Genomic DNA, 27,955 nt, shown 5'->3' with positions numbered 1-27,955 from the left:
TATTTCTTTCTTTAAGTAATGGAAAGAATATGGCACCACAACAAACCTGCCATAGCAAATTCATAGCAAATGGGTTTAATACATATGCACGCACCACTTTTCAGTTTTTAATTCTTTTGCATTTTTTGAAACAAGTTATTTTTTTCATTTCACTTCACCAACATGAAATACAAATAAAAATCAATTTAAATTACAGGTTGTAATGCAACAAAATAGGAAAACACCAAGGGGATGAATACTTTTGCAAGGCACTGTATATAATCAAGATTATCCTACGAACTGGACATTAAAACCGAGTATCTTATGTTTCACCGAGTCGTGGCTGAACGACGACACGGATAATATAGAGCTGGCAGGCTTTTCCATGCATCGGCAGGACAGAGAAGCTACGACTGGTAAGACAAGGGTGGGGGAGCTGGCAGGCTTTTCCATGCATCGGCGGGACAGAGAAGCTATGTCTGGTAAGACAAGGGTGGGGGTGTGTGTATATTTGTAAACAACAGCTGGTGCACAAAATCTAATATTTAGGAAGTCTCAAGGTTTTGCTCGTCTGAGTTATAGTATCTCACGATAAGCTGTAGACCACACTATCTACCAAGAGAGTTCTCATCTATATTTTTTCATAGCTGTCTATTTACCACCACAAACCGATGCCAGCACTAAGACAGCACTCAATGAGCTGTATAAGGTCATAAGCAAACAGGAAAACGCTCATCCAGAGGCGGCACTCCTAGTGGCCGGGGACTTTAGTGCAGGGAAACTTAAATCCATTTTACCTCATTTCTACCATTGTGTTAAATGTACATTTACTCCACAACAGAGACGCGTACAAAGCTCTCCTTCCTCCATTTGGCAAATCTGACCATTATTCTATCCTCCTGATTCCTGCTTACAAACAAAAACTAAATCAGGAAGTACCAGTGACCCGTTCAATAAATAAGTGGTCAGATGACACAGATGCTAAACTACAGGACTGTTTTGCTAGCACAGACTTGAATATGTTCCGTGATTCTTCCGATGGCATTGGGGAGTTCACCACATCAGTCACTGGCTTGATCAAATCAAATCAAAGTTTATTTGTCACGTGCGCCGAATACAACAGGTGTAGTAGACCTTACAGTGAAATGCTGAATACAACAGGTGTAGTAGACCTTACAGTGACAGTGGCTTACTTACAGGCTCTAACCAATGGTGCGGGACAAAAGAAGGTATGTGTGTGTGTGTGTGTGTGTGTGTGTGTGTGTGTATGTGTGTGTGTGTGTGTGTAGGTAAGTAAAGAAATAAAACAGTAAAAAGACATTTAAAAAAAAGAGTAGCAAGGCTATATACAGACACCTGTTAGTCAGGCTTATTGAGGTAGTATGTACATGTAGGTATCGTTAAAGTGACTTGTAGGTATCGTTAAAGTGCATCGATGACGTCGTCCCCAGTGACCGTACGTACATACCCCAACCAGAAGCCATGGATTACAGGCAACATCTGCACTGAGCTAAAGGGTAGAGCTGCCGCTTTAAAGGAGCGGGACTATAACCCGGACACTTGTAAGAAATCCCGCTATGCCCTCTGACGAACCAAATGGGCAAAGCGTAAATACAGGACTAAGACTGAATTGTACTACACCGGCTCCGACGCTCGTCGGATATGGCAGGGCTTGCAAACTCTTACGGACTACAAAGGGAAGCACAGACGCGAGCTCACTGTGTGATCACGGTCTCCGTAGCTGATATAAGACCTTTAACCAGGTCAACATTCTCAAGGCCACCAGGCCAGATGGTTTACCAGGACATGTACTCCGAGCATACGCTGACCAACTGGCAAGTGTCTTCACTGACATTTTCAACCTGTCCCTGACCAAGTCTGTAATACCAACATGTTTCAAACAGACCACCGTAGTTCCTGTGCCCAAGAACAGCAAGGCAAACCTGCTGAAACGACTACCGACCCGTAGCACTCACGTCTGTAGCCATGAAGAGCTTTGAAAGGCTGGTCATGGCTCACCATTATCCCAGAAACCCTAGACCCACTCCAATTTGCATACCGCCCCAACAGATCCACAGATGTCGCAATCTCTACTGCACTCCACAATGCCCTTTCCCACCTGGACAAATGGAACACCTACATGAGAATGCGATTAATTGACTACAGCTCAGCGTTCAACAAAATAGTGCCCTCAAAGCTCATCACTAAGCTAAGGATCCTGGGACTAAACACCTCCCTTTGCAACTGGATCCTGGACTTCCTGACGGGCCGCCCCCAGGTGGTAAGGGTAGGTAACAATTTGTTTGTTTCAGTTTAACAAAATATTTACTGGATTGGTTGAAAATAGATATTAAATGTACATACCATGCACAATTATGTCAGTGGAAGATATACTGAATTTATACTGTTTTTCATACAAAGATGGACCAAGATGGACCAAGATGTGTTGCTTTTGCAAATATTTGTTCATTGGTTTTGCAGGAATCTGTTCATTGGTTGGTCATTGGGTTATTTTGGTTTTGCAATATGTTCCAATCAAATCAAGCTCGATTTATTTAGCACATTTCAGACATGGATGCAAAGCAATGGCTTCACAGGAAAAAACAAATGGAAAACAATGAAAATGAAAACTAATATTTACTACACAACAATCATAAGGATAAAAATACTAAAGAATAACAATAAAAACGGAAAGACTAATGAGCAAGGAAAGCAATTTCTGAGGAAATGACATTGATTAAAATAGTAAGAATAGAATGTAATATCCAACCACAAATAAAAGCTTGTTTTACTACATTGTTTTATAAACAATAAAATTCAGTTAGTCGCATAAATTAATGTAAATATGAAATATCAAAACCAAATGTACACCCCTTTGTTAATATGTATTGGCAATAATTACCTTAATGGTGAGGCATGGAATAATAAAACATGTATCTGTTGTCAGGCTGAATGTTTGAATATATGAGGTGATTTGAGTCATGCTTCTTCAGTAGTGGAATAAAGACAATTAGTACTTGAATGTTGTAAAGAAATACTATGTGTTAATGCTGGAGTGATGTATGATTGTTAATAAAACTGTTCAGACCATTTTTTTTATACTGCAAGTACGTTGAAACTAAGTTGTTTTCAAGTCGTTGAAAAATACGTCTTTTCAACTTTCAACCAAAACCAAACGTAGATTGGACCTTCTTCTTTTAAACATCTTTTCAACAACATTTTGCTTTGGTGGGATCAATGTCAAAACACACTTTTAACGAGTACAAACCAATATGCATAAACAGTTTGATATATTGAAAACCTAAACATAAAATGTACTATCGACACAAACACAATAGTAATTATAATATTTGTATTTTTTTTTAAACAAGCACATTATAAACTGCACAAGCACCAAAAACGCTGTTGTTTTGACAAGTAGCAATAAATCACTGATATCGATTAGGGGGGAAATTAGGTTGGTCGTGCTGTTGAAACTAACACAACTAAAAAACATGGAAATGGGAGATATCTTTTAGCTCACCGGTTAGAGGACAACCTGCAGAAGACAGTCAGCTACATTTTGGAGTGATGCATTTAAATGTATAAAACGAAGACAAACACAACACTTATTTGTTATCACTCATCAATATCACGTTGAAATCAATTGCACGAGAGGGGAGAGATGACGTTGCACTTCCTGTTAAAACTAACAGCTCAAAAACCACATGGAATCTGTGAATAATGTTAGAGGACAATTTGTAGAAAACAGCTAGCTACATTTTGAAGTGTTGCGTTTTGATTAATTTGGCAACGCGGTAAGTTTAACAATATTTATTTTGTACTCTTTCAATTCAGAGCCTGGATTTTCCCCTGATGCTAATATCCATATGACACTGAAATCAATAGAACAGGGGGCAAACATTTAAGGATCTACATTGTGACATCATTAAAATACTCCTTCTACATTGTTAAAACATTCTACATTGTGACATCATTAAAATACTCCTACTACAATGTTAAAACATTCTACATTGTGAAATCATTAAAATACTCCTACTACAATGTTAAAACATTCTACATTGTGACATCATTAAAATACTCCTTCTACAATGTTAAAACATTCTACATTGTGACATCATTAAAATACTCCTACTACAATGTTAAAACATTCTACATTGTGACATCATTAAAATACTCCTACTACAATGTTAAAACATTCTACATTGTGACATCATTAAAATACTCCTTCTACAATGTTAAAACATTCTACATTGTGACATCATTAAAATACTCCTACTACAATGTTAAAACATTCTACATTGTGACATTATTTCATTGATATCATAAAACAACTCCATCATGTATTTTCTGATGTTTAATCAGAGATCTTTTATCAGAGTATCTCGTCACATTGATCACAGCTATGAGTTCTCTGGTGTGATTTTAAACATCCTGAGGAAACATAACTCTTTCCACAATCAGAGCAGGGAAAAGGTTTCTCTCCTGTGTGTGTTCTGTGGTGTACAGTCTAGATGTAACAAAACCATTCCCACATTAATCACAGCTATGAGGCTTCTCTCCTGTGTGTATTCTCAAGTGTCGAGTCAGATGGCTAGACGTAACAAAACTCTTCCCACATTGAATACAACTATAGGGTTTCTCTCCGGTGTGTATTCTCAGGTGTGCTATCAGGTTGCTAGATTGAGTAAAACTCTTCCCACATTCATTACAGCTATAAGGTTTCTCTCCTGTGTGTGTTCTCTGGTGCAGTATCAGACTGCTAGATGTAACAAAACTGTTCCCACATTCATCACAGCTATAAGATTTCTCTCCTGTGTGTGTTCTCTGGTGTATAGTCAGGCTGCTAGATGTAACAAATCTCTTCCCACATTGATCACAGCTATAAGATTTCTCTCCTGTGTGTATTCTCTGGTGTATAGTTAGACAGCTAGATGTAATAAAACTCTTCCCACATTGATCACAACTATAAGGCTTCTTTCCTGAGTGTGTTCTCTGGTGTGCTTTCAGATTACTTGAATGAGTAAAACTCTTCCCACATTGATCACAGCTATAAGGTTTCTCTCCAGTATGGATCCTCTGATGTCTTTTGAGGTCGGCTGAAGAGGTGAATCTCTTCCCACAGTCAGAGCAGCAGTGAGATTTCTTCCCTGTGGGTCTCTGCTGGTGTTTCTTGAGGTGTTCTGATGTGAAGAGACTCTTCTCTGCCTCGTCTGCATCATGAGGTTGTTGAGGCTCCCCAGAGGATCCACGATTGTCACGTCTCTCTCCTGTGTGAACAACAAAGTCAGACAGACGGTTAAAGGCCCACAACAACAGAAATCCACTGTATATTTGAGGTAAAAGGTGATGCCCGTGATGTTGACAATTGTCTAAAGACAGTCAAGTGAGCAACAATAGACATGTTTAGTCTTATTTTTTTAAACTTTAGTAGTAAAGTGGATGATTGTAGGCTATGTAAGTTATTACAGTTGCAGACCACTTAACCAATATAGGGCCATTTCAATATATAGGTTGCAGAAACTGCTCCCTGCTAATGAGGAAACAGCTAGTTATCGATGTAGTATTAACTGCATGGAGCAAAAATGGTGAGTTTAGATTTGAGTTTTTTTACAAGGTATTCTGAATATTGCAACGCAAGATCATCCTCAAGGAAACACACATTAAGTTCTGGTGTCGATATTCACTAATTCACCACCGTGGGGGAAAACTCAGGGGAGTTCTCATAGGCTAACAGCAAAAATAGCCTCCATTTCCAGGTTGCTTATGAGTGCATTTCACACTACTAGTGGATTATAATTGTAAGGCTCGTTTGAATGTCCTGCTTAATATAGTGTTTTTGTAATCCTCGCAATTCAACTGCTTTATACTTAAAAAACACTACTACTTCAACAAGTAAATTGCTCTGTGGCTAGCTTTGCTACCAGCCTGTCAATGAGCGTTAGCATTCAAGCTAACAAGTGCTGCATCCAAAATAGGTATTTTGCAACTATCACAACCAAATATTATCTTAGCGACTGTTCAAGCAACAATCAAAACAAAAATTGTAAGCCTAAGAGAACCCTAAAAAGTATTTTTCTTTAGAAGTAATAACCTGGTAAATCTAGACTGTTGAATGGTCCCAGATGGTGAACAGTTTATTTAGAAGTAATAACCTGGTAAATCTAGACTGTTGAATGGTCCCAGATGGTGAACAGTTTATTTAGAAGTAATAACCTGGTAAATCTAGACTGTTGAATGGTCCCAGATGGTGAACAGCAGTTTATTTAGAAGTAATAACCTGGTAAATCTAGACGGTTGAATGGTCCCAGATGGTGAACAGTTTATTTAGAAGTAATAACCTGGTAAATCTAGACTGTTGAATGGTCCCAGATGGTGAACAGCAGTTTATTTAGAAGTAATAACCTGGTAAATCTAGACGGTTGAATGGTCCCAGATGGTGAACAGTTTATTTAGAAGTAATAACCTGGTAAATTTAGACTGTTGAATGGTCCCAGATGGTGAACAGTTTATTTAGAAGTAATAACCTGGTAAATCTAGACTGTTGAATGGTCCCAGATGGTGAACAGCAGTTTATTTAGAAGTAATAACCTGGTAAATCTAGACGGTTGAATGGTCCCAGATGGTGAACAGTTTATTTAGAAGTAATAACCTGGTAAATCTAGACTGTTGAATGGTCCCAGATGGTGAACAGCAGTTTATTTAGAAGTAATAACCTGGTAAATCTAGACGGTTGAATGGTCCCAGATGGTGAACAGTTTATTTAGAAGTAATAACCTGGTAAATCTAGACTGTTGAATGGTCCCAGATGGTGAACAGTTTATTTAGAAGTAATAACCTGGTAAATCTAGACTGTTGAATGGTCCCAGATGGTGAACAGTTTATTTAGAAGTAATAACCTGGTAAATCTAGACTGTTGAATGGTCCCAGATGGTGAACATCAGTTATTTTCCCCCACGGTGACCGTTGTACTTGTTTATGACATGACTCTGAGTCATCAGGTTGCTATGGGCTACATGGGGGTTGAGTAGACAAACAGAGAGGGGACAAAGTCTCTCCTATTTCAGTGGCTGATAATACAGGGGGCGATCCAGGATTGGTCCATTTTGGTTTTAAACTAATACTATACTGTATATGAGTCTTGATATTAATAAAGAGGACAATGTGGGACATTGGGAACACATTTCTAAATGATGGGAAACTAAAACACATTTCATGCAGTTCCACATGTGAACTTACAGGGACAGAATACTATATACACTGAGTGTACAAAACATTCTTAACTGACTAGTTAAATAAAGGTTAAATAAAAATAAACATTAAGAACTGTAATATACTATAGCTGCGTCTCAGAGTCATGGCTGAACAAGGACAATATACATCTAGCTGGTTTTTCTATATATCGACAGGACAGAACAGCAGAATCTGGTAAGATCAGGGGGGACTAGAGGGAAAAACTAGATCAGAACAGCAGAGTCTGGTAAGATCAGGGGGGACTAGAGGGAAACACTAGATCAGAACAGCAGAGTCTGGTAAGATCAGGGGGGACTAGAGGGAAACACTAGATCAGAACAGCAGAGTCTGGTAAGATCAGGGGGGACTAGAGGGAAACACTAGATCAGAACAGCAGAGTCTGGTAAGATCAGGGGGGACTAGAGGGAAACACTAGATCAGAACAGCAGAGTCTGGTAAGATCAGGGGGGACTAGAGGGAAACACTAGATCAGAACAGCAGAGTCTGGTAAGATCAGGGGGGACTAGAGGGAAACACTAGATCAGAACAGCAGAGTCTGGTAAGATCAGGGGGGACTAGAGGGAAACACTAGATCAGAACAGCTGAGTCTGGTAAGATCAGGGGGGACTAGAGGGAAACACTAGATCAGAACAGCAGAGTCTGGTAAGATCAGGGGGGACTAGAGGGAAAAATTAGATCAGAACAGCAGAGTCTGGTAAGATCAGGGGGGACTAGAGGGAAAAATTAGATCAGAACAGCAGAGTCTGGTAAGATCAGGGGGGACTAGAGGGAAACACTAGATCAGAACAGCAGAGTCTGGTAAGATCAGGGGTGACTAGAGGGAAAAATTAGATCAGAACAGCAGAGTCTGGTAAGATCAGGGGGGACTAGAGGGAAAAATTAGATCAGAACAGCAGAGTCTGGTAAGATCAGGGGGACTAGAGGGAAACACTAGATCAGAACAGCAGAGTCTGGTAAGATCAGGGGGGACTAGAGGGAAACACTAGATCAGAACAGCAGAGTCTGGTAAGATCAGGGGGGACTAGAGGGAAACACTAGATCAGAACAGCAGAGTCTGGTAAGATCAGGGGGGACTAGAGGGAAACACTAGATCAGAACAGCAGAGTCTGGTAAGATCAGGGGGGACTAGAGGGAAACACTAGATCAGAACAGCAGAGTCTGGTAAGATCAGGGGGACTAGAGGGAAACACTAGATCAGAACAGCAGAGTCTGGTAAGATCAGGGGGGACTAGAGGGAAACACTAGATCAGAACAGCAGAGTCTGGTAAGATCAGGGGGGACTAGAGGGAAACACTAGATCAGAACAGCAGAGTCTGGTAAGATCAGGGGGGACTAGAGGGAAACACTAGATCAGAACAGCAGAGTCTGGTAAGATCAGGGGGGACTAGAGGGAAAACTAGATGAGAACAGCAGAGTCTGGTGAGATCAGGGGGGACTAGAGGGGAAAACTAGATCAGAACAGCAGAGTCTGGTAAGATCAGGGGGGACTAGAGGGGAAACTAGATCAGAACAGCAGTGTCTGGTAAGATCAGGGGGGACTAGAGGGAAAACTAGATCAGAACAGCAGAGTCTGGTAAGATCAGGGGGGACTATAGGGAAACACTAGATCAGAACAGCAGAGTCTGGTAAGATCAGGGGGACTAGAGGGAAACACTAGATCAGAACAGGAGAGTCTGGTAAGATCAGGGGGGACTAGAGGGAAACACTAGATCAGAACAGCAGAGTCTGGTAAGATCAGGGGGGACTAGAGGGAAACACTAGATCAGAACAGCAGAGTCTGGTAAGATCAGGGGGACTAGAGGGAAAAACTAGATCAGAACAGCAGAGTCTGGTAAGATCAGGGGGGACTAGAGGGAAACACTAGATCAGAACAGCAGAGTCTGGTAAGATCAGGGGGGACTAGAGGGAAACACTAGATCAGAACAGCAGAGTCTGGTAAGATCAGGGGGGACTAGAGGGAAAACTAGATCAGAACAGCAGAGTCTGGTAAGATCAGGGGGGACTAGAGGGGAAAACTAGATCAGAACAGCAGAGTCTGGTAAGATCAGGGGGGACTAGAGGGAAACACTAGATCAGAACAGCAGAGTCTGGTAAGATCAGGGGGGACTAGAGGGAAACACTAGATCAGAACAGCAGAGTCTGGTAAGATCAGGGGGGACTAGAGGGGAACACTAGATCAGAACAGCAGAGTCTGGTAAGATCAGGGGGGACTAGAGGGAAACACTAGATCAGAACAGCAGAGTCTGGTAAGATCAGGGGGGACTAGAGGGAAACACTAGATCAGAACAGCAGAGTCTGGTAAGATCAGGGGGACTAGAGGGGAAACTAGATCAGAACAGCAGAGTCTGGTAAGATCAGGGGGGACGAGAGGGAAACTAGATCAGAACAGCAGAGTCTGGTAAGATCAGGGGGACTAGAGGGGAAACTAGATCAGAACAGCAGAGTCTGGTAAGATCAGGGGGGACTAGAGGGAAAACTAGATCAGAACAGCAGAGTCTGGTAAGATCAGGGGGGACTAGAGGGAAACTAGATCAGAACAGCAGAGTCTGGTAAGATCAGGGGGGACTAGAGGGAAACTAGATCAGAACAGCAGAGTCTGGTAAGATCAGGGGGGACTAGAGGGAAACTAGATCAGAACAGCAGAGTCTGGTAAGATCAGGGGGACTAGAGGGGAAAACTAGATCAGAACAGCAGAGTCTGGTAAGATCAGGGGGGACTAGAGGGAAACACTAGATCAGAACAGCAGAGTCTGGTAAGATCAGGGGGGACTATAGGGAAACACTAGATCAGAACAGCAGAGTCTGGTAAGATCAGGGGGGACTAGAGGGAAAACTAGATCAGAACAGCAGAGTCTGGTAAGATCAGGGGGGACTAGAGGGAAACACTAGATCAGAACAGCAGAGTCTGGTAAGATCAGGGGGGACTAGAGGGGAAACTACATCAGAACAGCAGAGTCTGGTAAGATCAGGGGGGACTAGAGGGAAACTAGATCAGAACAGCAGAGTCTGGTAAGATCAGGGGGGGACTAGAGGGAAAACTAGATCAGAACAGCAGAGTCTGGTAAGATCAGGGGGAACTAGAGGGAAAACTAGATCAGAACAGCAGAGTCTGGTAAGATCAGGGGGAACTAGAGGGAAACACTAGATCAGAACAGCAGAGTCTGGTAAGATCAGGGGGGACTAGAGGGAAAACTAGATCAGAACAGCAGAGTCTGGTAAGATCAGGGGGAACTAGAGGGAAACACTAGATCAGAACAGCAGAGTCTGGTAAGATCAGGGGGGACTAGAGGGAAAACTAGATCAGAACAGCAGAGTCTGGTAAGATCAGGGGGGACTATAGGGAAACACTAGATCAGAACAGCAGAGTCTGGTAAGATCAGGGGGACTAGAGGGAAACACTAGATCAGAACAGCAGAGTCTGGTAAGATCAGGGGGGACTAGAGGGAAACACTAGATCAGAACAGCAGAGTCTGGTAAGATCAGGGGGGACTAGAGGGGAAAACTAGATCAGAACAGCAGAGTCTGGTAAGATCAGGGTGGACTAGAGGGAAACACTAGATCAGAACAGCAGAGTCTGGTAAGATCAGGGGGGACTAGAGGGAAACACTAGATCAGAACAGCAGAGTCTGGTAAGATCAGGGGGACTAGAGGGAAACACTAGATCAGAACAGCAGAGTCTGGTAAGATCAGGGGGGACTAGAGGGAAACACTAGATCAGAACAGCAGAGTCTGGTAAGATCAGGGGGGACTAGAGGGAAACACTAGATCAGAACAGCAGAGTCTGGTAAGATCAGGGGGGACTAGAGGGAAACACTAGATCAGAACAGCAGAGTCTGGTAAGATCAGGGGGGACTAGAGGGAAACACTAGATCAGAACAGCAGAGTCTGGTAAGATCAGGGGGACTAGAGGGAAACACTAGATCAGAACAGCAGAGTCTGGTAAGATCAGGGGGGACTAGAGGGAAACACTAGATCAGAACAGCAGAGTCTGGTAAGATCAGGGGGGACTAGAGGGAAACACTAGATCAGAACAGCAGAGTCTGGTAAGATCAGGGGGGACTAGAGGGGAAAACTAGATCAGAACAGCAGAGTCTGGTAAGATCAGGGGGGACTAGAGGGAAACACTAGATCAGAACAGCAGAGTCTGGTAAGATCAGGGGGGACTAGAGGGAAACACTAGATCAGAACAGCAGAGTCTGGTAAGATCAGGGGGGACTAGAGGGAAACACTAGATCAGAACAGCAGAGTCTGGTAAGATCAGGGGGGACTAGAGGGAAACACTAGATCAGAACAGCAGAGTCTGGTAAGATCAGGGGGGACTAGAGGGGAAAACTAGATCAGAACAGCAGAGTCTGGTAAGATCAGGGGGGACTAGAGGGAAACACTAGATCAGAACAGCAGAGTCTGGTAAGATCAGGGGGGACTAGAGGGAAACACTAGATCAGAACAGCAGAGTCTGGTAAGATCAGGGGGACTAGAGGGAAACACTAGATCAGAACAGCAGAGTCTGGTAAGATCAGGGGGGACTAGAGGGAAACACTAGATCAGAACAGCAGAGTCTGGTAAGATCAGGGGGGACTAGAGGGAAACACTAGATCAGAACAGCAGAGTCTGGTAAGATCAGGGGGGACTAGAGGGAAACACTAGATCAGAACAGCAGAGTCTGGTAAGATCAGGGGGGACTAGAGGGGAAAACTAGATCAGAACAGCAGAGTCTGGTAAGATCAGGGGGGACTAGAGGGAAACACTAGATCAGAACAGCAGAGTCTGGTAAGATCAGGGGGGACTAGAGGGAAACACTAGATCAGAACAGCAGAGTCTGGTAAGATCAGGGGGGACTAGAGGGAAACACTAGATCAGAACAGCAGAGTCTGGTAAGATCAGGGGGGACTAGAGGGAAACACTAGATCAGAACAGCAGAGTCTGGTAAGATCAGGGGGGACTAGAGGGGAAAACTAGATCAGAACAGCAGAGTCTGGTAAGATCAGGGGGGACTAGAGGGAAACACTAGATCAGAACAGCAGAGTCTGGTAAGATCAGGGGGGACTAGAGGGAAACACTAGATCAGAACAGCAGAGTCTGGTAAGATCAGGGGGGACTAGAGGGAAACACTAGATCAGAACAGCAGAGTCTGGTAAGATCAGGGGGGGACTAGAGGGGAAACTAGATCAGAACAGCAGAGTCTGGTAAGATCAGGGGGGACTAGAGGGAAAACTAGATCAGAACAGCAGAGTCTGGTAAGATCAGGGGGGACTAGAGGGAAACTAGATCAGAACAGCAGAGTCTGGTAAGATCAGGGGGGACTAGAGGGAAAAACTAGATCAGAACAGCAGAGTCTGGTAAGATCAGGGGGGACTAGAGGGAAACACTAGATCAGAACAGCAGAGTCTGGTAAGATCAGGGGGGACTAGAGGGAAACACTAGATCAGAACAGCAGAGTCTGGTAAGATCAGGGGGGACTAGAGGGAAACACTAGATCAGAACAGCAGAGTCTGGTAAGATCAGGGGGGACTAGAGGGAAAACTAGATCAGAACAGCAGAGTCTGGTAAGATCAGGGGGACTAGAGGGAAAAACTAGATCAGAACAGCAGAGTCTGGTAAGATCAGGGGGGACTAGAGGGAAACTAGATCAGAACAGCAGAGTCTGGTAAGATCAGGGGGGACTAGAGGGAAACACTAGATCAGAACAGCAGAGTCTGGTAAGATCAGGGGGGACTAGAGGGAAACACTAGATCAGAACAGCAGAGTCTGGTAAGATCAGGGGGGACTAGAGGGAAACACTAGATCAGAACAGCAGAGTCTGGTAAGATCAGGGGGGACTATAGGGAAACACTAGATCAGAACAGCAGAGTCTGGTAAGATCAGGGGGGACTAGAGGGAAACACTAGATCAGAACAGCAGAGTCTGGTAAGATCAGGGGGGACTAGAGGGAAACTAGATCAGAACAGCAGAGTCTGGTAAGATCAGGGGGGACTAGAGGGGAAACTAGATCAGAACAGCAGAGTCTGGTAAGATCAGGGGGGACTAGAGGGAAAACTAGATCAGAACAGCAGAGTCTGGTAAGATCAGGGGGGACTAGAGGGAAACACTAGATCAGAACAGCAGAATCTGGTAAGATCAGGGGGGACTAGAGGGAAACACTAGATCAGAACAGCAGAGTCTGGTAAGATCAGGGGGGACTAGAGGTAAAGAGGGTAGGTAGCAACACATCTGCCACGCTGATCCTCAACACCCCTCAGGGGTGCGTGCTATGTCCCCTCCTGTACTCCCTGTTCACCCACGACTGCGTGGCCAGGCACGACTCCAACACCATCATTAAGTTTGCAGACGACACAACAGTGGTAGGCCTGATCACAGACAACAACGAGACAGTCTATAGGGAGGAGGTCAGAGACCTGGCCGGGTGGTGCCAGAGTTGCAACATATCCCCCAAGACTAAAGAGATGATTGTAGACTACAGGAAAAGGAGGACCAAGCATGCCCCCATTCTCATCGACGGGGCTGTAGTGGAGCAAGTTGAGAGCTTCAAGTTCCTTGGTGTCCACATCACCAACAAACTAGAATGGTCCAAGCACACCAAGACAGTCGTAAAGAGGGCACGACAAAGCCTATTCCCCCTCAGGAAACTAAAAAGATTTGGCATGGGTCCTCAGATCCTCAAAAGGTTCTACAGCTGCAACATCGAGAGCATCCTGACTGGTTGCATCACTGCCTGGTACGGCAACTGCTCGGCCTCCGACCTCAAGGCACTACAGAGGGTAGTGCGTACGGCCCAGTACATCACTGGGGCTAAGCTGCCTGCCATCCAGGACCTCTACACCAGGCGGTATCAGAGGAAGGCCCTAGAAATTGTCGAAGACCCCAGCCACCCCAGTCATAGACTGTTCTCTCTACGACTGCATGGCGAGCGGCGGTAAGTTTTTACCCCCAAGCCATAAGACTCCTGAACAGGTAATCAAATGGCTACCCAGACTATTTGCATTGTGTGCCTCGCTACTGTATATAGCCTCGCTACTGTATATAGCCTCTCTACTGTATAGAGCCTCTCTACCGTATATAGCCTCACTACCGTATATAGCCTCGCTACCGTATATAGCCTCGCTACCGTATATAGCCTCGCTACTGTATATAGCCTCGCTACTGTATATAGCCTCGCTACTGTATATAGCACTCTACTGTATATAGCCTCACTACTGTATAGAGCCTCTACTGTATATAGGCACTCTACTGTATAGAGCCTCACTACTGTATAGAGCCTCACTACTATATAGATCCTCTACTGTATATAGCCTCTCTACTGTATATAGCCTCTCTACTGTATATAGCTTCTCTACTGTATGTAGCCTCGCTACTGTATATATCCTCTCTACCGTATATAGCCTCTCTACCGTATATAGCCTCTCTACCGTATATAGCCTCTCTACCGTATATGGCCTCGCTACCGTATATGGCCTCTCTACTGTATATAGCGTCTCTACTGTATATAGCCTCGCTACTGTATATAGCACTCTACTGTATATAGCCTCACTACTGTATAGAGCCTCTACTGTATATAGGCACTCTACTGTATAGAGCCTCACTACTATATAGATCCTCTACTGTATATAGCCTCTCTACTGTATATAGCCTCTCTACTGTATAGAGCCTCTACTGTATAGAGCCTCACTACTGTATAGATCCTCTACTGTATATAGCCTCTCTACTGTATATAGCCTCTCTACTGTATAGAGCCTCTACTGTATATAGGCACTCTACTGTATAGAGCCTCACTACTGTATATAGGCACTCTACTGTATAGAGCCTCTACTGTATATAGGCACTCTACTGTATAGAGCCTCACTACTGTATAGATCCTCTACTGTATATAGGCACTCTACTGTATAGAGCCTCACTACTGTATAGATCCTCTACTGTATATAGCCCCTCTACTGTTATTTTTCACTGTCTTCTTTACTGTTGTTTTTATTTCTTATCTATTGTTCACCTAATACCTTTTTTTAACTTAAAGAATTGCACTGTTGGAATGTATGTAAGCATTTCACTGTTGTATTCGGGTATTCGGCGCCCGTGATAAATAAACTTTGATTTGATTTGAACAACAGCCTATCAACCTCTGTTTTTAAGACAGTACTTACTAGTGTTAATCAGGGCCAGGTTTCTCAAAACCATCTCACGGCTAAATTCATCGTTTGAACCATCGAATGCCTTAAGATGCCTTTGGGAAACCGGGCCCAGATATCCTGTTTCCTCCTCTTCTTCTTCCTCATTTTTCGATGTGACAGTCATCTCCCCTTCCTCCTCTTTCACTCCAAAAAATGCTTTCTCCTCTTCTTTTACAGTAAAAGCATCCTCCTCTTTCACTCTGAACGCATCTTCCTCTTCTTTCACTGAAACGTCTTTCTCTTCTTCTTTCACGGTAACAGCCTCACCCTCTACTTGTTTTTGTATTGTAACAGCCTCCTCTTCCTCCTCCTCTTTGACGAGACCTTCTTTCTCCGTCCAGCAGACCTCCTCTTCTTTAGCAGGAGGAGAGTAGCTTAGTGAGCTCATGGTCGGGATGTTAGCTAGCTAGGCTAATGCTAACTTAACCAGCCAGCTAGCTGACCAATAACAACAACAACGTAAATATGTAAGTATACGGGATAACTAACTAGACGACAGAAGTGGGGTTAAAACACAGTGGCTATACGAAAGCGTCTAAAGAGCTTTATTGGTTCGTCTATTGTGTCTAGCAAGCTACCGAAGTGGCTGACTGTCTGTTGCTGCTGTTGAAAGAAGCGTTCCGTCCACTAGATTATACGTCACAGTAGCAGCATTGCCTTAAAGTCGCAGACCGCCATCTGCTGACTGGAGTGGGTAACGCAGTTGAGTAAAATCTATATTTTATTTTCAGACAAAAAGTTAATCGGTAGGAAACATTAGTTTTTACCCACCAATGTAACAACACAGTATGATTAAAGACTTAGCATCTTAGTTGTAGTCACGATATGGTTACCTATACGTACAAACAGTTATGTTTTTGCGTTATTACATATTTATTAACTTATTTCCGATATCTTCTAAACTACCCACAATGCACAATTTTGCAATGTCAATTTATATATACTCTGTACTCCCGAGTTCTATGCTTGCTCGGTAGCTAGCTTAAAACAATGCAAATATTAGAGTAAACCTGTTTTGGGTTAGGACAAGTAACTGAGTAAGAGCCAACATCATGATGAGCTTGCAAGCTGAGTTTGAATAAGACATCCAATTACCATTTTGTATTTATAACGGTTGGTTTTATTATAGATAATAAATAACCACATCATTGATGATAAAATAAATGCATTTCTCTTGTTTGGCCCTGCAAGCCTGTCGGCATACGCGTCATCACATACCCTCATCTGATTGGTCATTTTCCGAGAACAGTAAAGCGGTATTAGTGTCATCACACGAGTAGGCGGGCCTTCAAACGTTGTGACTTTTATGGCCAATATGAAAAAATGAAAAAGAGAATGGACCCCTTTTACAGGTGATTATGTACGGTGCCATTTTTAAATATATATTTTTACCTTTATTTAACTAGGCAAGTCAGTTAAGAACCAATTCTTATTTACAATGACGACCTACCGGGGGAACAGTGGATTAACTGCCTTGTTCAGGGGCAGGGCGACAGATTTTTACCTTGTCAGCTCGGGGATTAGTAGTCTTTTGGTTACTGGCCCAACGCTCTAACCACTAGGCTACCTGCCGCTCCAATACATGATAGGAGTACACACAAAAAAAATGTTGACTATTTAGCTAAAAAAAATATATACATAACAATAAACAAATAAATCCCATTATTTTGCATCATTTTCTCACTAATTATTAATTTATAAAGTTTACAGGGCAGGACTCTTATTCTGAAGGATTCTAAAAATCCGCGACCCGGAAGTACTTAGTTCATTTTACCTGTTTCACGACAGTCTAGTCAGTCACCTCTGTGGTTTGCTATCCAACATAGTCGAAACATTGGAGCTCTTTAGACGCTTTCGGTGTATATTTGCCTCTGTGTTTTAAACTTCTTTCGTGTAGCTAGTTGCCACATTTAAGTTCATATTTACGTTGTTAGTCAGGTAGCTAGCTAGCTGGCTTGCTAAGTTAGCTTAGCACCAGGCTACTCGTTAATGCTAACTAGCTAGCTAGTATCACCAACTATGAGCTCACTAAGCTACTCCCCTCTTGTTAAAGAAGAGGGGATCTGCTGGACGGAGAAAGAAGCTCTGGGGCTGAACATTGTCATGAAAGAAGAGGAGGAGGATATTACAGTAAAAGGGGAGGAAGAAGCTTTCAGAATGAAAGAGGAGGTAGAGGATGTTACAGTGAAAGAAGAGGAATCTTTTAGACTGAAAGAGGAAGAGGGGATAGAGACTGTCACAGTGGAAGTAGAAGTTTTCAGAATGAAAAAGGAGGAAGAGGAGGATGTTACAGTGAAAGAAGAGGAATCTTTTAGACGGAAAGAGGAAGAGGGGATAGAGACTGTCACAGTGGAAGAAGAGGAAGTAGAAGTTTTCAGAATGAAAAAGGAGGAAGAGGAGGATGTTACAGTGAAAGAAGAGGAATCTTTTAGACTGAAAGAGGAAGAGGGGATAGAGACTGTCACAGTGGAAGTAGAAGTTTTCAGAATGAAAAAGGAGGAAGAGGAGGATGTTACAGTGAAAGAAGAGGAATCTTTTAGACGGAAAGAGGAAGAGGGGATAGAGACTGTCACAGTGGAAGAAGAGGAAGTAGAAGTTTTCAGAATGAAAAAGGAGGAAGAGGAGGCCATAACATTGAAAGAAGAAGAGGAGGATGTTACAGTGAAAGAACCTTTTGGAGTGGAAGAGGAAGCTATCTTACGTAAAGAGGAGGAGGAAGACGTATTGGGAGATGAAGAGGAGGTGGAAGGAGAGGAAGAGGAAGCTATCTTACGTAAAGAGGAGGAGGAAGACGTATTGGGAGATGAAGATGAGGTGGAAGGAGAGGAAGAGGAAGCTATCTTACGTAAAGAGGAGGAGGAAGACGTATTGGGAGATGAAGAGGAGGTGGAAGGAGAGGAAGAGGAGACTGAAGATCTGATTAACACCAGTGAGTACTGCACGCAGGGTCACAAACTGCAGTTGTTGAATTATTGTATCGTTTTAATATCTGGCTCTGGGCCTCGCCGTTGATTCTGGGAGAATATAACTTATAAATGTCCACTGAACTTAGTTCAACTGTCGTACCCCATCAGAACCTAAAATATAAGCTTGTTTTACTCCTTTGTTTGTAAACAATGTAATTGTAAATAAACACTATATCCTCAAAACATGGAGGTAGTTCCATTAGGCTGAACCTGAGACATGAGACTGTTATGAAAAGCTTTATGATGTATTAAGAGAATTGGTCCATTTTTTAAAATGTTGAATATTGTTCAAATTCTAGACATTCAGTTGAAATAATCCCCATGTATTGTTAATGGTGCTCTGGCATGGTTGCCGTCCCTTAGTGCATTAGTGCATATGTGCATTAGGGATGTGACAAATGTACAATTTCTCTTAATGTTTAAACTGCCATTTCTTTAAATGTTTAACCTTTTTTTGGGGGGTGGGGTTTATCACCCACTCAGCAACGATGGTATTACTGCTGTCCCCCACCCACTCAGTAACGATGGTATTAATGCTGTCCCCCACCCACTCAGTAACGATGGTATTAATGCTGTCCCCCCACCCACTCAGTAACGATGGTATTAATGCTGTCCCCCACCCACTCAGTAACGATGGTATTAATGCTGTCCCCCCACCCACTCAGTAACGATGGTATTAATACTGTCCCCCACCCACTCAGTAACGATGGTATTAATGCTGTCCCCCCACCCACTCAGTAACGATGGTATTAATGCTGTCCCCCACCCACTCAGTAACGATGGTATTAATGCTGTCCCCCCACCCACTCAGTAACGATGGTATTAATGCTGTCCCCCACCCACTCAGTAACGATGGTATTAATGCTGTCCCCCCACCCACTCAGTAACGATGGTATTAATACTGTCCCCCACCCACTCAGTAACGATGGTATTAATGCTGTCCCCCACCCACTCAGTAACGATGGTATTAATACTGTCCCCCACCCACTCAGTAACGATGGTATTAATGCTGTCCCCCACTCAGTAACGATGGTATTAATACTGTCCCCCACCCACTCAGTAACGATGGTATTAATGCTGTCCCCCACCCACTCAGTAACGATGGTATTAATACTGTCCCCCACCCACTCAGTAACGATGGTATTAATGCTGTCCCCCACTCAGTAACGATGGTATTAATGCTGTCCCCCCACCCACTCAGTAACGATGGTATTAATGCTGTCCCCCACCCACTCAGTAACGATGGTATTAATGCTGTCCCCCACCCACTCAGTAACGATGGCATTAATGCTGTCCCCCACCCACTCAGTAACGATGGTATTAATGCTGTCCCCCACCCACTCAGTAACGATGGTATTAATGCTGTCCCCCCACCCACTCAGTAACGATGGTATTAATACTGTCCCCCACTCAGTAACGAGGGTTTTAATGCTGTCCCCCACCCACTCAGTAACGATGGTATTAATGCTGTCCCCCACCCACTCAGTAACGATGGTATTAATGCTGTCCCCCCACCCACTCAGTAATGATGGTATTAATGCTGTCCCCCACCCACTCAGTAACGATGGTATTAATGCTGTCCCCCACCCACTCAGCAACGATGGTATTAATGCTGTCCCCCACCCACTCAGTAACGATGGTATTAATACTGTCCCCCACCCACTCAGTAACGATGGTATTAATGCTGTCCCCCACCCACTCAGCAACGATGGTATTAATGCTGTCCCCCCCCCCCCCTCAGTAACGATGGTATTAATGCTGTCCCCCACCCACTCAGCAACGATGGTATTAATTAATGCTGTCCCCCCACCCACTCAGCAATGATGGTATTAATGCTGTCCCCCCACCCACTCAGTAACGATGGTATTAATACTGTTTCAGGTTCTCTGTTGTCTCTCCTCCATGTTCTCTGTGTGTCTCTCCTCCATGTTCTCTGTTGTCTCTCCTCCATGTTCTCTGTTGTCTCTCCTCCATGTTCTCTGTTGTCTCTCCTCCATGTTCTCTGTTGTGTGTCTCTCCTCCATGTTCTCTGTTGTGTGTCTCTCCTCCATGTTCTCTGTTGTGTGTGTCTCCTCCATGTTCTCTGTTGTGTGTGTCTCCTCCATGTTCTCTGTTGTCTCTCCTCCATGTTCTCTGTTGTGTCTCTCCTCCATGTTCTCTGTTGTGTCTCTCCTCCATGTTCTCTGTTGTGTCTCTCCTCCATGTTCTCTGTTGTGTGTGTCTCCATGTTCTCTGTTGTCTCTCCTCCATGTTCTCTGTTGTCTCTCCTCCATGTTCTCTGTTGTGTCTCTCCTCCATGTTCTCTGTTGTGTCTCTCCTCCATGTTCTCTGTTGTGTCTCTCCTCCATGTTCTCTGTTGTGTCTCTCCTCCATGTTCTCTGTGTGTCTCCTCCATGTTCTCTGTTGTGTGTGTCTCCTCCATGTTCTCTGTTGTGTGTGTCTCCTCCATGTTCTCTGTTGTGTGTCTCTCCTCCATGTTCTCTGTTGTGTGTGTCTCCTCCATGTTCTCTGTTGTGTGTGTCTCCTCCATGTTCTCTGTTGTGTGTCTCTCCTCCATGTTCTCTGTTGTGTGTCTCTCCTCCATGTTCTCTGTTTGTCTCTCCTCCATGTTCTCTGTTGTGTGTCTCTCCTCCATGTTCTCTGTTGTGTGTCTCTCCTCCATGTTCTCTGTTGTGTGTCTCTCCTCCATGTTCTCTGTTGTGTGTCTCTCCTCCATGTTCTCTGTTGTGTGTCTCTCCTCCATGTTCTCTGTTGTGTGTCTCTCCTCCATGTTCTCTGTTGTGTGTCTCTCCTCCATGTTCTCTGTTGTGTGCATTTCCACATTTTGTTACATTACAGCCTTATTCTAAAATGGATTAAATAGTTTTTTCCAACTCATCAATCTACACAATGCCCCATAATGACAAATCAAAAACAGGTTGTTTATAATTTTTTGTTAATTATAAAAATATAAATAAACTGAAATATGACATTTCCATAAGTATTCAGTACTTTGTTGAAGCACCTTTGGCAGCGATTACAGCCTCAAGTCTTTTTGGGTATGACGCTACAAGCTTGGCACACCTGTATTTGGGGAGTTTCTCCCATTCTTCTCTGCATATCCTCTCAAGCTCTGTCAGGTTGGATGGGGAGCGTCGCTGCACAGCTATTTTCAGGTCTTCAAAAATGTTTGATCAGGTTCAAGTCCGGGCTCTGGCTGGACCACTCAAGGACATTCCGAGACTTGTGCCGAAGCCACTCCTGCGTTGTCTTGGCTGTGTGCTTAGGGTCGTTGTCCTGTTGGAAGATGAGGACCCCGGTCTGAGGTCCTGAGCACTCTGGATCAGGCTTTCATCAAGGATCGCTCTGAACTTTGCTCCATTCATCTTTCCCTCGATCCTGACTAGTCTCCCAGGCCCTGCCGCTGAACGACATCCCCACAGTATGATGCTGTCACCACCATGCTTCACTGTAGGGCTAGTGTTAGATTTCCACCAGATTTGACATTCAGGCCAAAGAGTTAAGTTTTGGTTTCATCAGACCAGATAATCTTGTTTCTCATGGTCGGACAGTCCTTTAGGTGCCCTTTGGCAAACTCCAAGCAGGCTGTCATGTGCCTTTTACAGAGGAGTGGCTTCTGTCTGGCCACTCTACCATAAAGGCCTGATTGGTAGAGTGCTGCAGAGATGGTTGTCCTTCGTGAAGACTCTATATAGACAGGTGTGTGAATTTCCAAATGATGTCCAGTCAATTGAATTTTCCGCAGGTGGAGTCCAATCACCTTGTAGAAACATCTCAAGGATGATCAATGGAAACGGGATGTAACTGAACTCAATTTTGAGTCTCATAGCAAAGGGTCTGAATACTTATGTAAATAAGGTATTTCTGTTTTTTTTTTAAACCTGTTTTCACTTTGTCATTATGGGGTATTGTGATGTCATTATGGGGTATTGTGATGTCATTATGGGGTATTGTGATGTCATTATGGGGTATTGTGATGTCATTATGGGGTATTGTGATTTCATTATGGGGTATTGTGATGTCATTATGGGGTATTGTGTGTAGATTGTTGAGGAACGTGTTTTATTTAATCCATTTTAGAATAAGGCTGTAGCGTAACTTCATGTGGACAAAGTCAAGGGATCTGAATACTTTCCGAAGCCATTGACCCAACTGTTGACTATGTTAGAGCTTCAACCTGACCTTGTTACCTAACGGAACGCCCTGGTTGGTTTAAAACTATGTTAGAGCTTCAACCTGACCTTGTTACCTAACAGAATGCCCTGGTTGGTTTACAACTATGTTAGAGCTTCAACCTGACCTTGTTACCTAACAGAATGCCCTGGTTGGTTTACAACTATGTTAGAGCTTCAACCTGACCTTGTTACCTAACAGAACGCCCTGGTTGGTTTACAACTATGTTAGAGCTTCAACCTGACCTTGTTACCTAACAGAATGCCCTGGTTGGTTTACAACTATGTTAGAGCTTCAACCTGACCTTGTTACCTAACAGAACTCCCTGGTTGGTTTACAACTATGTTAGAGCTTCAACCTGACCTTGTTACCTAACAGAACGCCCTGGTTGGTTTACAACTATGTTAGAGCTTCAACCTGACCTTGTTACCTAACTGAACTCCCTGGTTGGTTTACAACTATGTTAGAGCTTCAATCTGACCTTGTTACCTAACTGAACTCCCTGGTTGGTTTAAAACTATGTTAGAGCTTCAACCTGACCTTGTTACCTAACAGAACTCCCTGGTTGGTTTACAACTATGTTAGAGCTTCAACCTGACCTTGTTACCTAACGGAACGCCCTGGTTGGTTTACAACTATGTTAGAGCTTCAACCTGACCTTGTTACCTAACTGAACTCCCTGGTTGGTTTACAACTATGTTAGAGCTTCAATCTGACCTTGTTACCTAACTGAACTCCCTGGTTGGTTTACAACTATGTTAGAGCTTCAATCTGACCTTGTTACCTAACTGAACGCCCTGGTTGGTTTACAACTATGTTAGAGCTTCAACCTGACCTTGTTACCTAACAGAACTCCCTGGTTGGTTTACAACTATGTTAGAGCTTCAATCTGACCTTGTTACCTAACTGAACTCCCTGGTTGGTTTACAACTATGTTAGAGCTTCAATCTGACCTTGTTACCTAACGGAACTCCCTGGTTGGTTTACAACTATGTTAGAGCTTCAACCTGACCTTGTTACCTAACGGAACTCCCTGGTTGGTTTACAACTATGTTAGAGCTTCAATCTGACCTTGTTACCTAACGGAACGCCCTGGTTGGTTTACAACTATGTTAGAGCTTCAACCTGACCTTGTTACCTAACTGAACTCCCTGGTTGGTTTACAACTATGTTAGAGCTTCAACCTGACCTTGTTACCTAACAGAACGCCCTGGTTGGTTTACAACTATGTTAGAGCTTCAATCTGACCTTGTTACCTAACGGAACGCCCTGGTTGGTTTACAACTATGTTAGAGCTTCAACCTGACCTTGTTACCTAACGGAACGCCCTGGTTGGTTTACAACTATGTTAGAGCTTCAACCTGACCTTGTTACCTAACAGAACGCCCTGGTTGGTTTACAACTATGTTAGAGCTTCAACCTGACCTTGTTACCTAACTGAACGCCCTGGTTGGTTTACAACTATGTTAGAGCTTCAACCTGACCTTGTTACCTAACGGAACGCCCTGGTTGGTTTACAACTATGTTAGAGCTTCAACCTGACCTTGTTACCTAACAGAACGCCCTGGTTGGTTTACAACTATGTTAGAGCTTCAATCTGACCTTGTTACCTAACGGAACTCCCTGGTTGGTTTACAACTATGTTAGAGCTTCAACCTGACCTTGTTACCTAACAGAACTCTGACCTTGTTACCTAACAGAACTCCCTGGTTGGTTTACAACTATGTTAGAGCTTCAATCTGACCTTGTTACCTAACTGAACGCCCTGGTTGGTTTACAACGTGTACTGTAATTTGGACAAGACTAAATACATGTTCTGTAGTTGTGTCCAGGATGTTTCAAATGGACTATATATTTATTCATGAGATGGTTTTCCCATCGATTGGGTTCTTATAAATATCTGGGCATTTGGATTGAGAAAAAAACACATATGGATGAGATAAAAAGTTAAAAAGCTCAGATTTAAACTGGGCTTCTTTTTTTAATTGTATATATTGCTTCTCCCTGAACAGCAGAAAGTAGATTGTACAGTCAACTGTTCCTGACAGTTTTAAAATAAACAAGAGTGTTTCTACTATTTCCCTTTGTGTTTTGAAAATATCAGATTTTCCGTGGTGTTTTAATAACCTCTTGGCACAGTGTGGGTGGGTTTACATTGTTTGTTTTATTATTATTTATATCAGAAAGCCTAAATCTTCCCCTAAAAAAATAGGAAGGATGGAACTTTTAAAAGGCATTACCTGAGATTATCGCGAATAACCAAACCTCATAGCAAGACAGTTTAATCATGTGGAGGTTTCATTCAGGAATATTTGTTTAACAAAATAATCTGTTTTATCTTTGGCAGGAGATAAACCAGACTCTCACTCTGACAGCGGGAAGAGTCCTTCAGGGGATCCAGACCCAGAGATTCCCAAACCAGCAACACGACACAACTGCTCCCAGTGTGGAAAGAGTTTTAAGTGGTTATGTAAGCTCAAAGAGCATGAGAGAACACACACAGGAGAAAAGCTCTTCCAATGCTCCCATTGTGAAAAGAGATTTAACCAGTCATCACTTCTGAAAGAGCATGAGAGGATACACACAGGAGAGAAGCCTTTCCAATGCTCCCAGTGTGGAAAGGGTTTTACATGGTTAAGGCACCTAAAAGAGCATGAGAGGATACACACAGGAGAAAAGCCTTTCCATTGCTCCCAGTGTGGAAAGCGTTATACCCGATTAGCACACCTAAAAATACATGAGAGAATACACTCTGGAGTGAAGGCTTACCTCTGTTCCCAGTGTGGAAAGAATTTTAGGTGGTTAGAGAACCTGAAGCAGCATGAAAGGACACACACGGGGGAGAAGCCTTACCATTGCTCTCAGTGTGGAAAGGATTTTACCACATTAGGGAACGTAAAAGAGCATAAGAAGAAACACACAGGAGAAAAACCTTTACAATGTTCCCAGTGTGGAAAGAGATTTACACATTTAGGAAATCTAAAAAGGCACGAAGGAATACACACAGGAGAAAAACTCTACCACTGCTCTCAGTGTGGAAAGAGTTTTACCCAGTTAGGGTATTTGAAAAAACATGAGAAAATACATTCTGAAGAGAAGCCTTATCCCTGTTCCCACTGTGGAAAGAGTTTTAGGTGGTTAGGGGACCTGAAAGAGCATGAAAGGACACACACAGGGGAGAAACCTTACCATTGCTCCTTGTGCGGAAAGGATTTTACCAAGTTAGGGAACCTAAAAGAGCATAAGAAGAAACACACAGGAGAAAAGCCTTACCAATGCTCCATGTGTGAAAAGACTTTTACGCAGTTAGGGGGCCTGAAATATCACGAGGGCACACACACAGAAAAAAAGGCCTACCACTGCTCTCAGTGTCAAAAGATATTTACCCGATTAGGGAACCTGAAAAAGCATGAGAGAATACACACACTCAGGTGAGGATAAGACCGTCCACTGCTCCCAGTGTAGAAAGAGTATAGGTCAGTTAGGGAACCTGAAAGAGCATGAAACACACATACAGCAGAGAAGCCTTACTGCTGCTCTAATTACGGAAAGACATTTTCCCGGTCAGAGGGCCTGAAATCACATGACAGAATAGAGGCTGTGTTCTGAAATGTGTGTTTTGTTTATACCACATGAAATCATATTGTTTATATGAAATCATGTTGTTTATATGAAATCATGTTTATATGAAATCATGTTTTGATTCTGATTCTGATTGATGGAACCCTTAGATGTTCATAATTGTGTTCCAATTGTTCATTATATATTTTGGCGCTCCCGAGTGGTGCAGCAGTCTGAGGCACTACATCTCAGTGCTTGAGGCGTGCACTACAGACCCTGGTTCGATTCCAGGCTGTATCACAACCGGCCGGGATTGGGAGACCCATAGGGCGGCTCAAAATTGGCCCAGCAGCGGTCGGGTTAGGGTTTGGACAGGGTTTGCCGTCATTGTGAATAAGAAATCGTTCTTACCTGACTTGTTTAGTTAATGGTTAATTATTTTTTATATTTTTTATTATTAGATGTTCATTAATACGAATTGGATATATTCAAAATGTAAATTATAAATGGATGAATAGAATGATATTTTAAATATACTTTTTTTTATTCTAACCTTAACCTCTCATGAGTGTGGCCGTGTCATCTGACCGTGCCACCGATTCTAATCCAAGTGCCAAAGAACTGTACCCAGTACCACAACATTTTAGCCAAAAGCCTGGTTGCCTCTGCCAGGAGGCTGACACTTGAGGCCACTGTGTTCTTGGGAACCTTCAATGCTGCAGACATTTTTTGGTACCCTTCGCAGATCTGTGCCTTCGACACAATCCTGTCTCTGAGCTCTTCGGAGAATTATTTCGGGTTCATGGCTTGGTTTTTGCTCTGACATGCACTGTCAACCTTTATAGATAGGTGTGTGCCTTTCCAAATCATGTTCATTCAATTGAATTTACCACAGGTGGAGTCCAATCAAGTTGTAGAAACATCTCAAGGATGATCAATGGAAACAGGATGCACCGGCGCTCAATTTCGAGTCTCATATCAAAAGGGTCTGAATACTTATGTAAATAAGGTATTTCTGTTTTTTATTTGTAATAAATTTACAAAAATGTAAAACCTGTTTTCTCTTTGTCATTGAGGTATTGTGTGTAGATTAGTAAAAAATAAAAAGTGTTTAATCCATTTTAGAATAAGGCTGTAACGTGACAAAATGTGGAAAAGGTGAAGGGGTCTGAATACTTTCCGAATGCATTGTAGATGGTGATGCTAGGAGTTCTGGATAATGTTTGTGGGTGAAGGATGGGTAGCCTACTTCCAGTCCTTCTTGACTTGTAGCTACCCTGGCTAGCTGTATTATTTTGGTCTGGCTTTTTGAGAGGTTTGGGAGATGAACTGATTAGTCATAATAGAATATGGAGCTCTCTGGTAGTCATAATAGAATATGGAGCTCTCTGATAATAGAATATGGAGCTCTCTGGTAGTCATAATAGAATATGGAGCTCTCTGATAATAGAATATGGAGCTCTCTGATAGTCATAATAGAATATGGAGCTCTCTGATAATAGAATATGGAGCTCTCTGATAATAGAATATGGAGCTCTCTGATAGTCATAATAGAATATGGAGCTCTCTGATAATAGAATATGGAGCTCTCTGATAATAGAATATGGAGCTCTCTGATAGTCATAATAGAATATGGAGCTCTCTGATAATATAATATGGAGCTCTCTGATAATAGAATATGGAGCTCTCTGATAGTCATAATAGAATATGGAGCTCTCTGATAATATAATATGGAGCTCTCTGATAATATAATATGGAGCTCTCTGATAGTCATAATAGAATATGGATCAGAGAGCTCCATATTCTATTATCAGAGAGCTCCATATTATATTATCAGAGAGCTCCATATTCTATTATCAGA

At 43.0% G+C, this 27,955-nt stretch overlaps 1 protein-coding gene across 1 annotated transcript; it reads left to right on the top strand.

The window, feature by feature from the left end:
* The first annotated feature begins 17,574 nt into the window (after positions 1-17,574).
* Positions 17,575-26,848, top strand: LOC120041346 (zinc finger protein 883-like). Its single transcript, XM_038986287.1, has 2 exons — positions 17,575-18,323; positions 24,881-26,848. The coding sequence occupies exons 1-2, from the start codon at positions 17,657-17,659 to the stop codon at positions 25,966-25,968; spliced, it is 1,755 nt and encodes a 584-aa protein (XP_038842215.1). The 5' UTR covers positions 17,575-17,656; the 3' UTR covers positions 25,969-26,848.
* The last annotated feature ends 1,107 nt before the right edge of the window (positions 26,849-27,955 follow it).

The sequence above is a fragment of the Salvelinus namaycush genome, unplaced genomic scaffold (genome assembly GCF_016432855.1).
Source record: "Salvelinus namaycush isolate Seneca unplaced genomic scaffold, SaNama_1.0 Scaffold448, whole genome shotgun sequence".
Classification (NCBI taxonomy): Eukaryota; Metazoa; Chordata; class Actinopteri; order Salmoniformes; family Salmonidae; genus Salvelinus; species Salvelinus namaycush.
The sequence above is the reverse complement of the archived record's forward strand: the minus strand, read 5'-3'. Positions and strand labels throughout refer to the sequence as shown.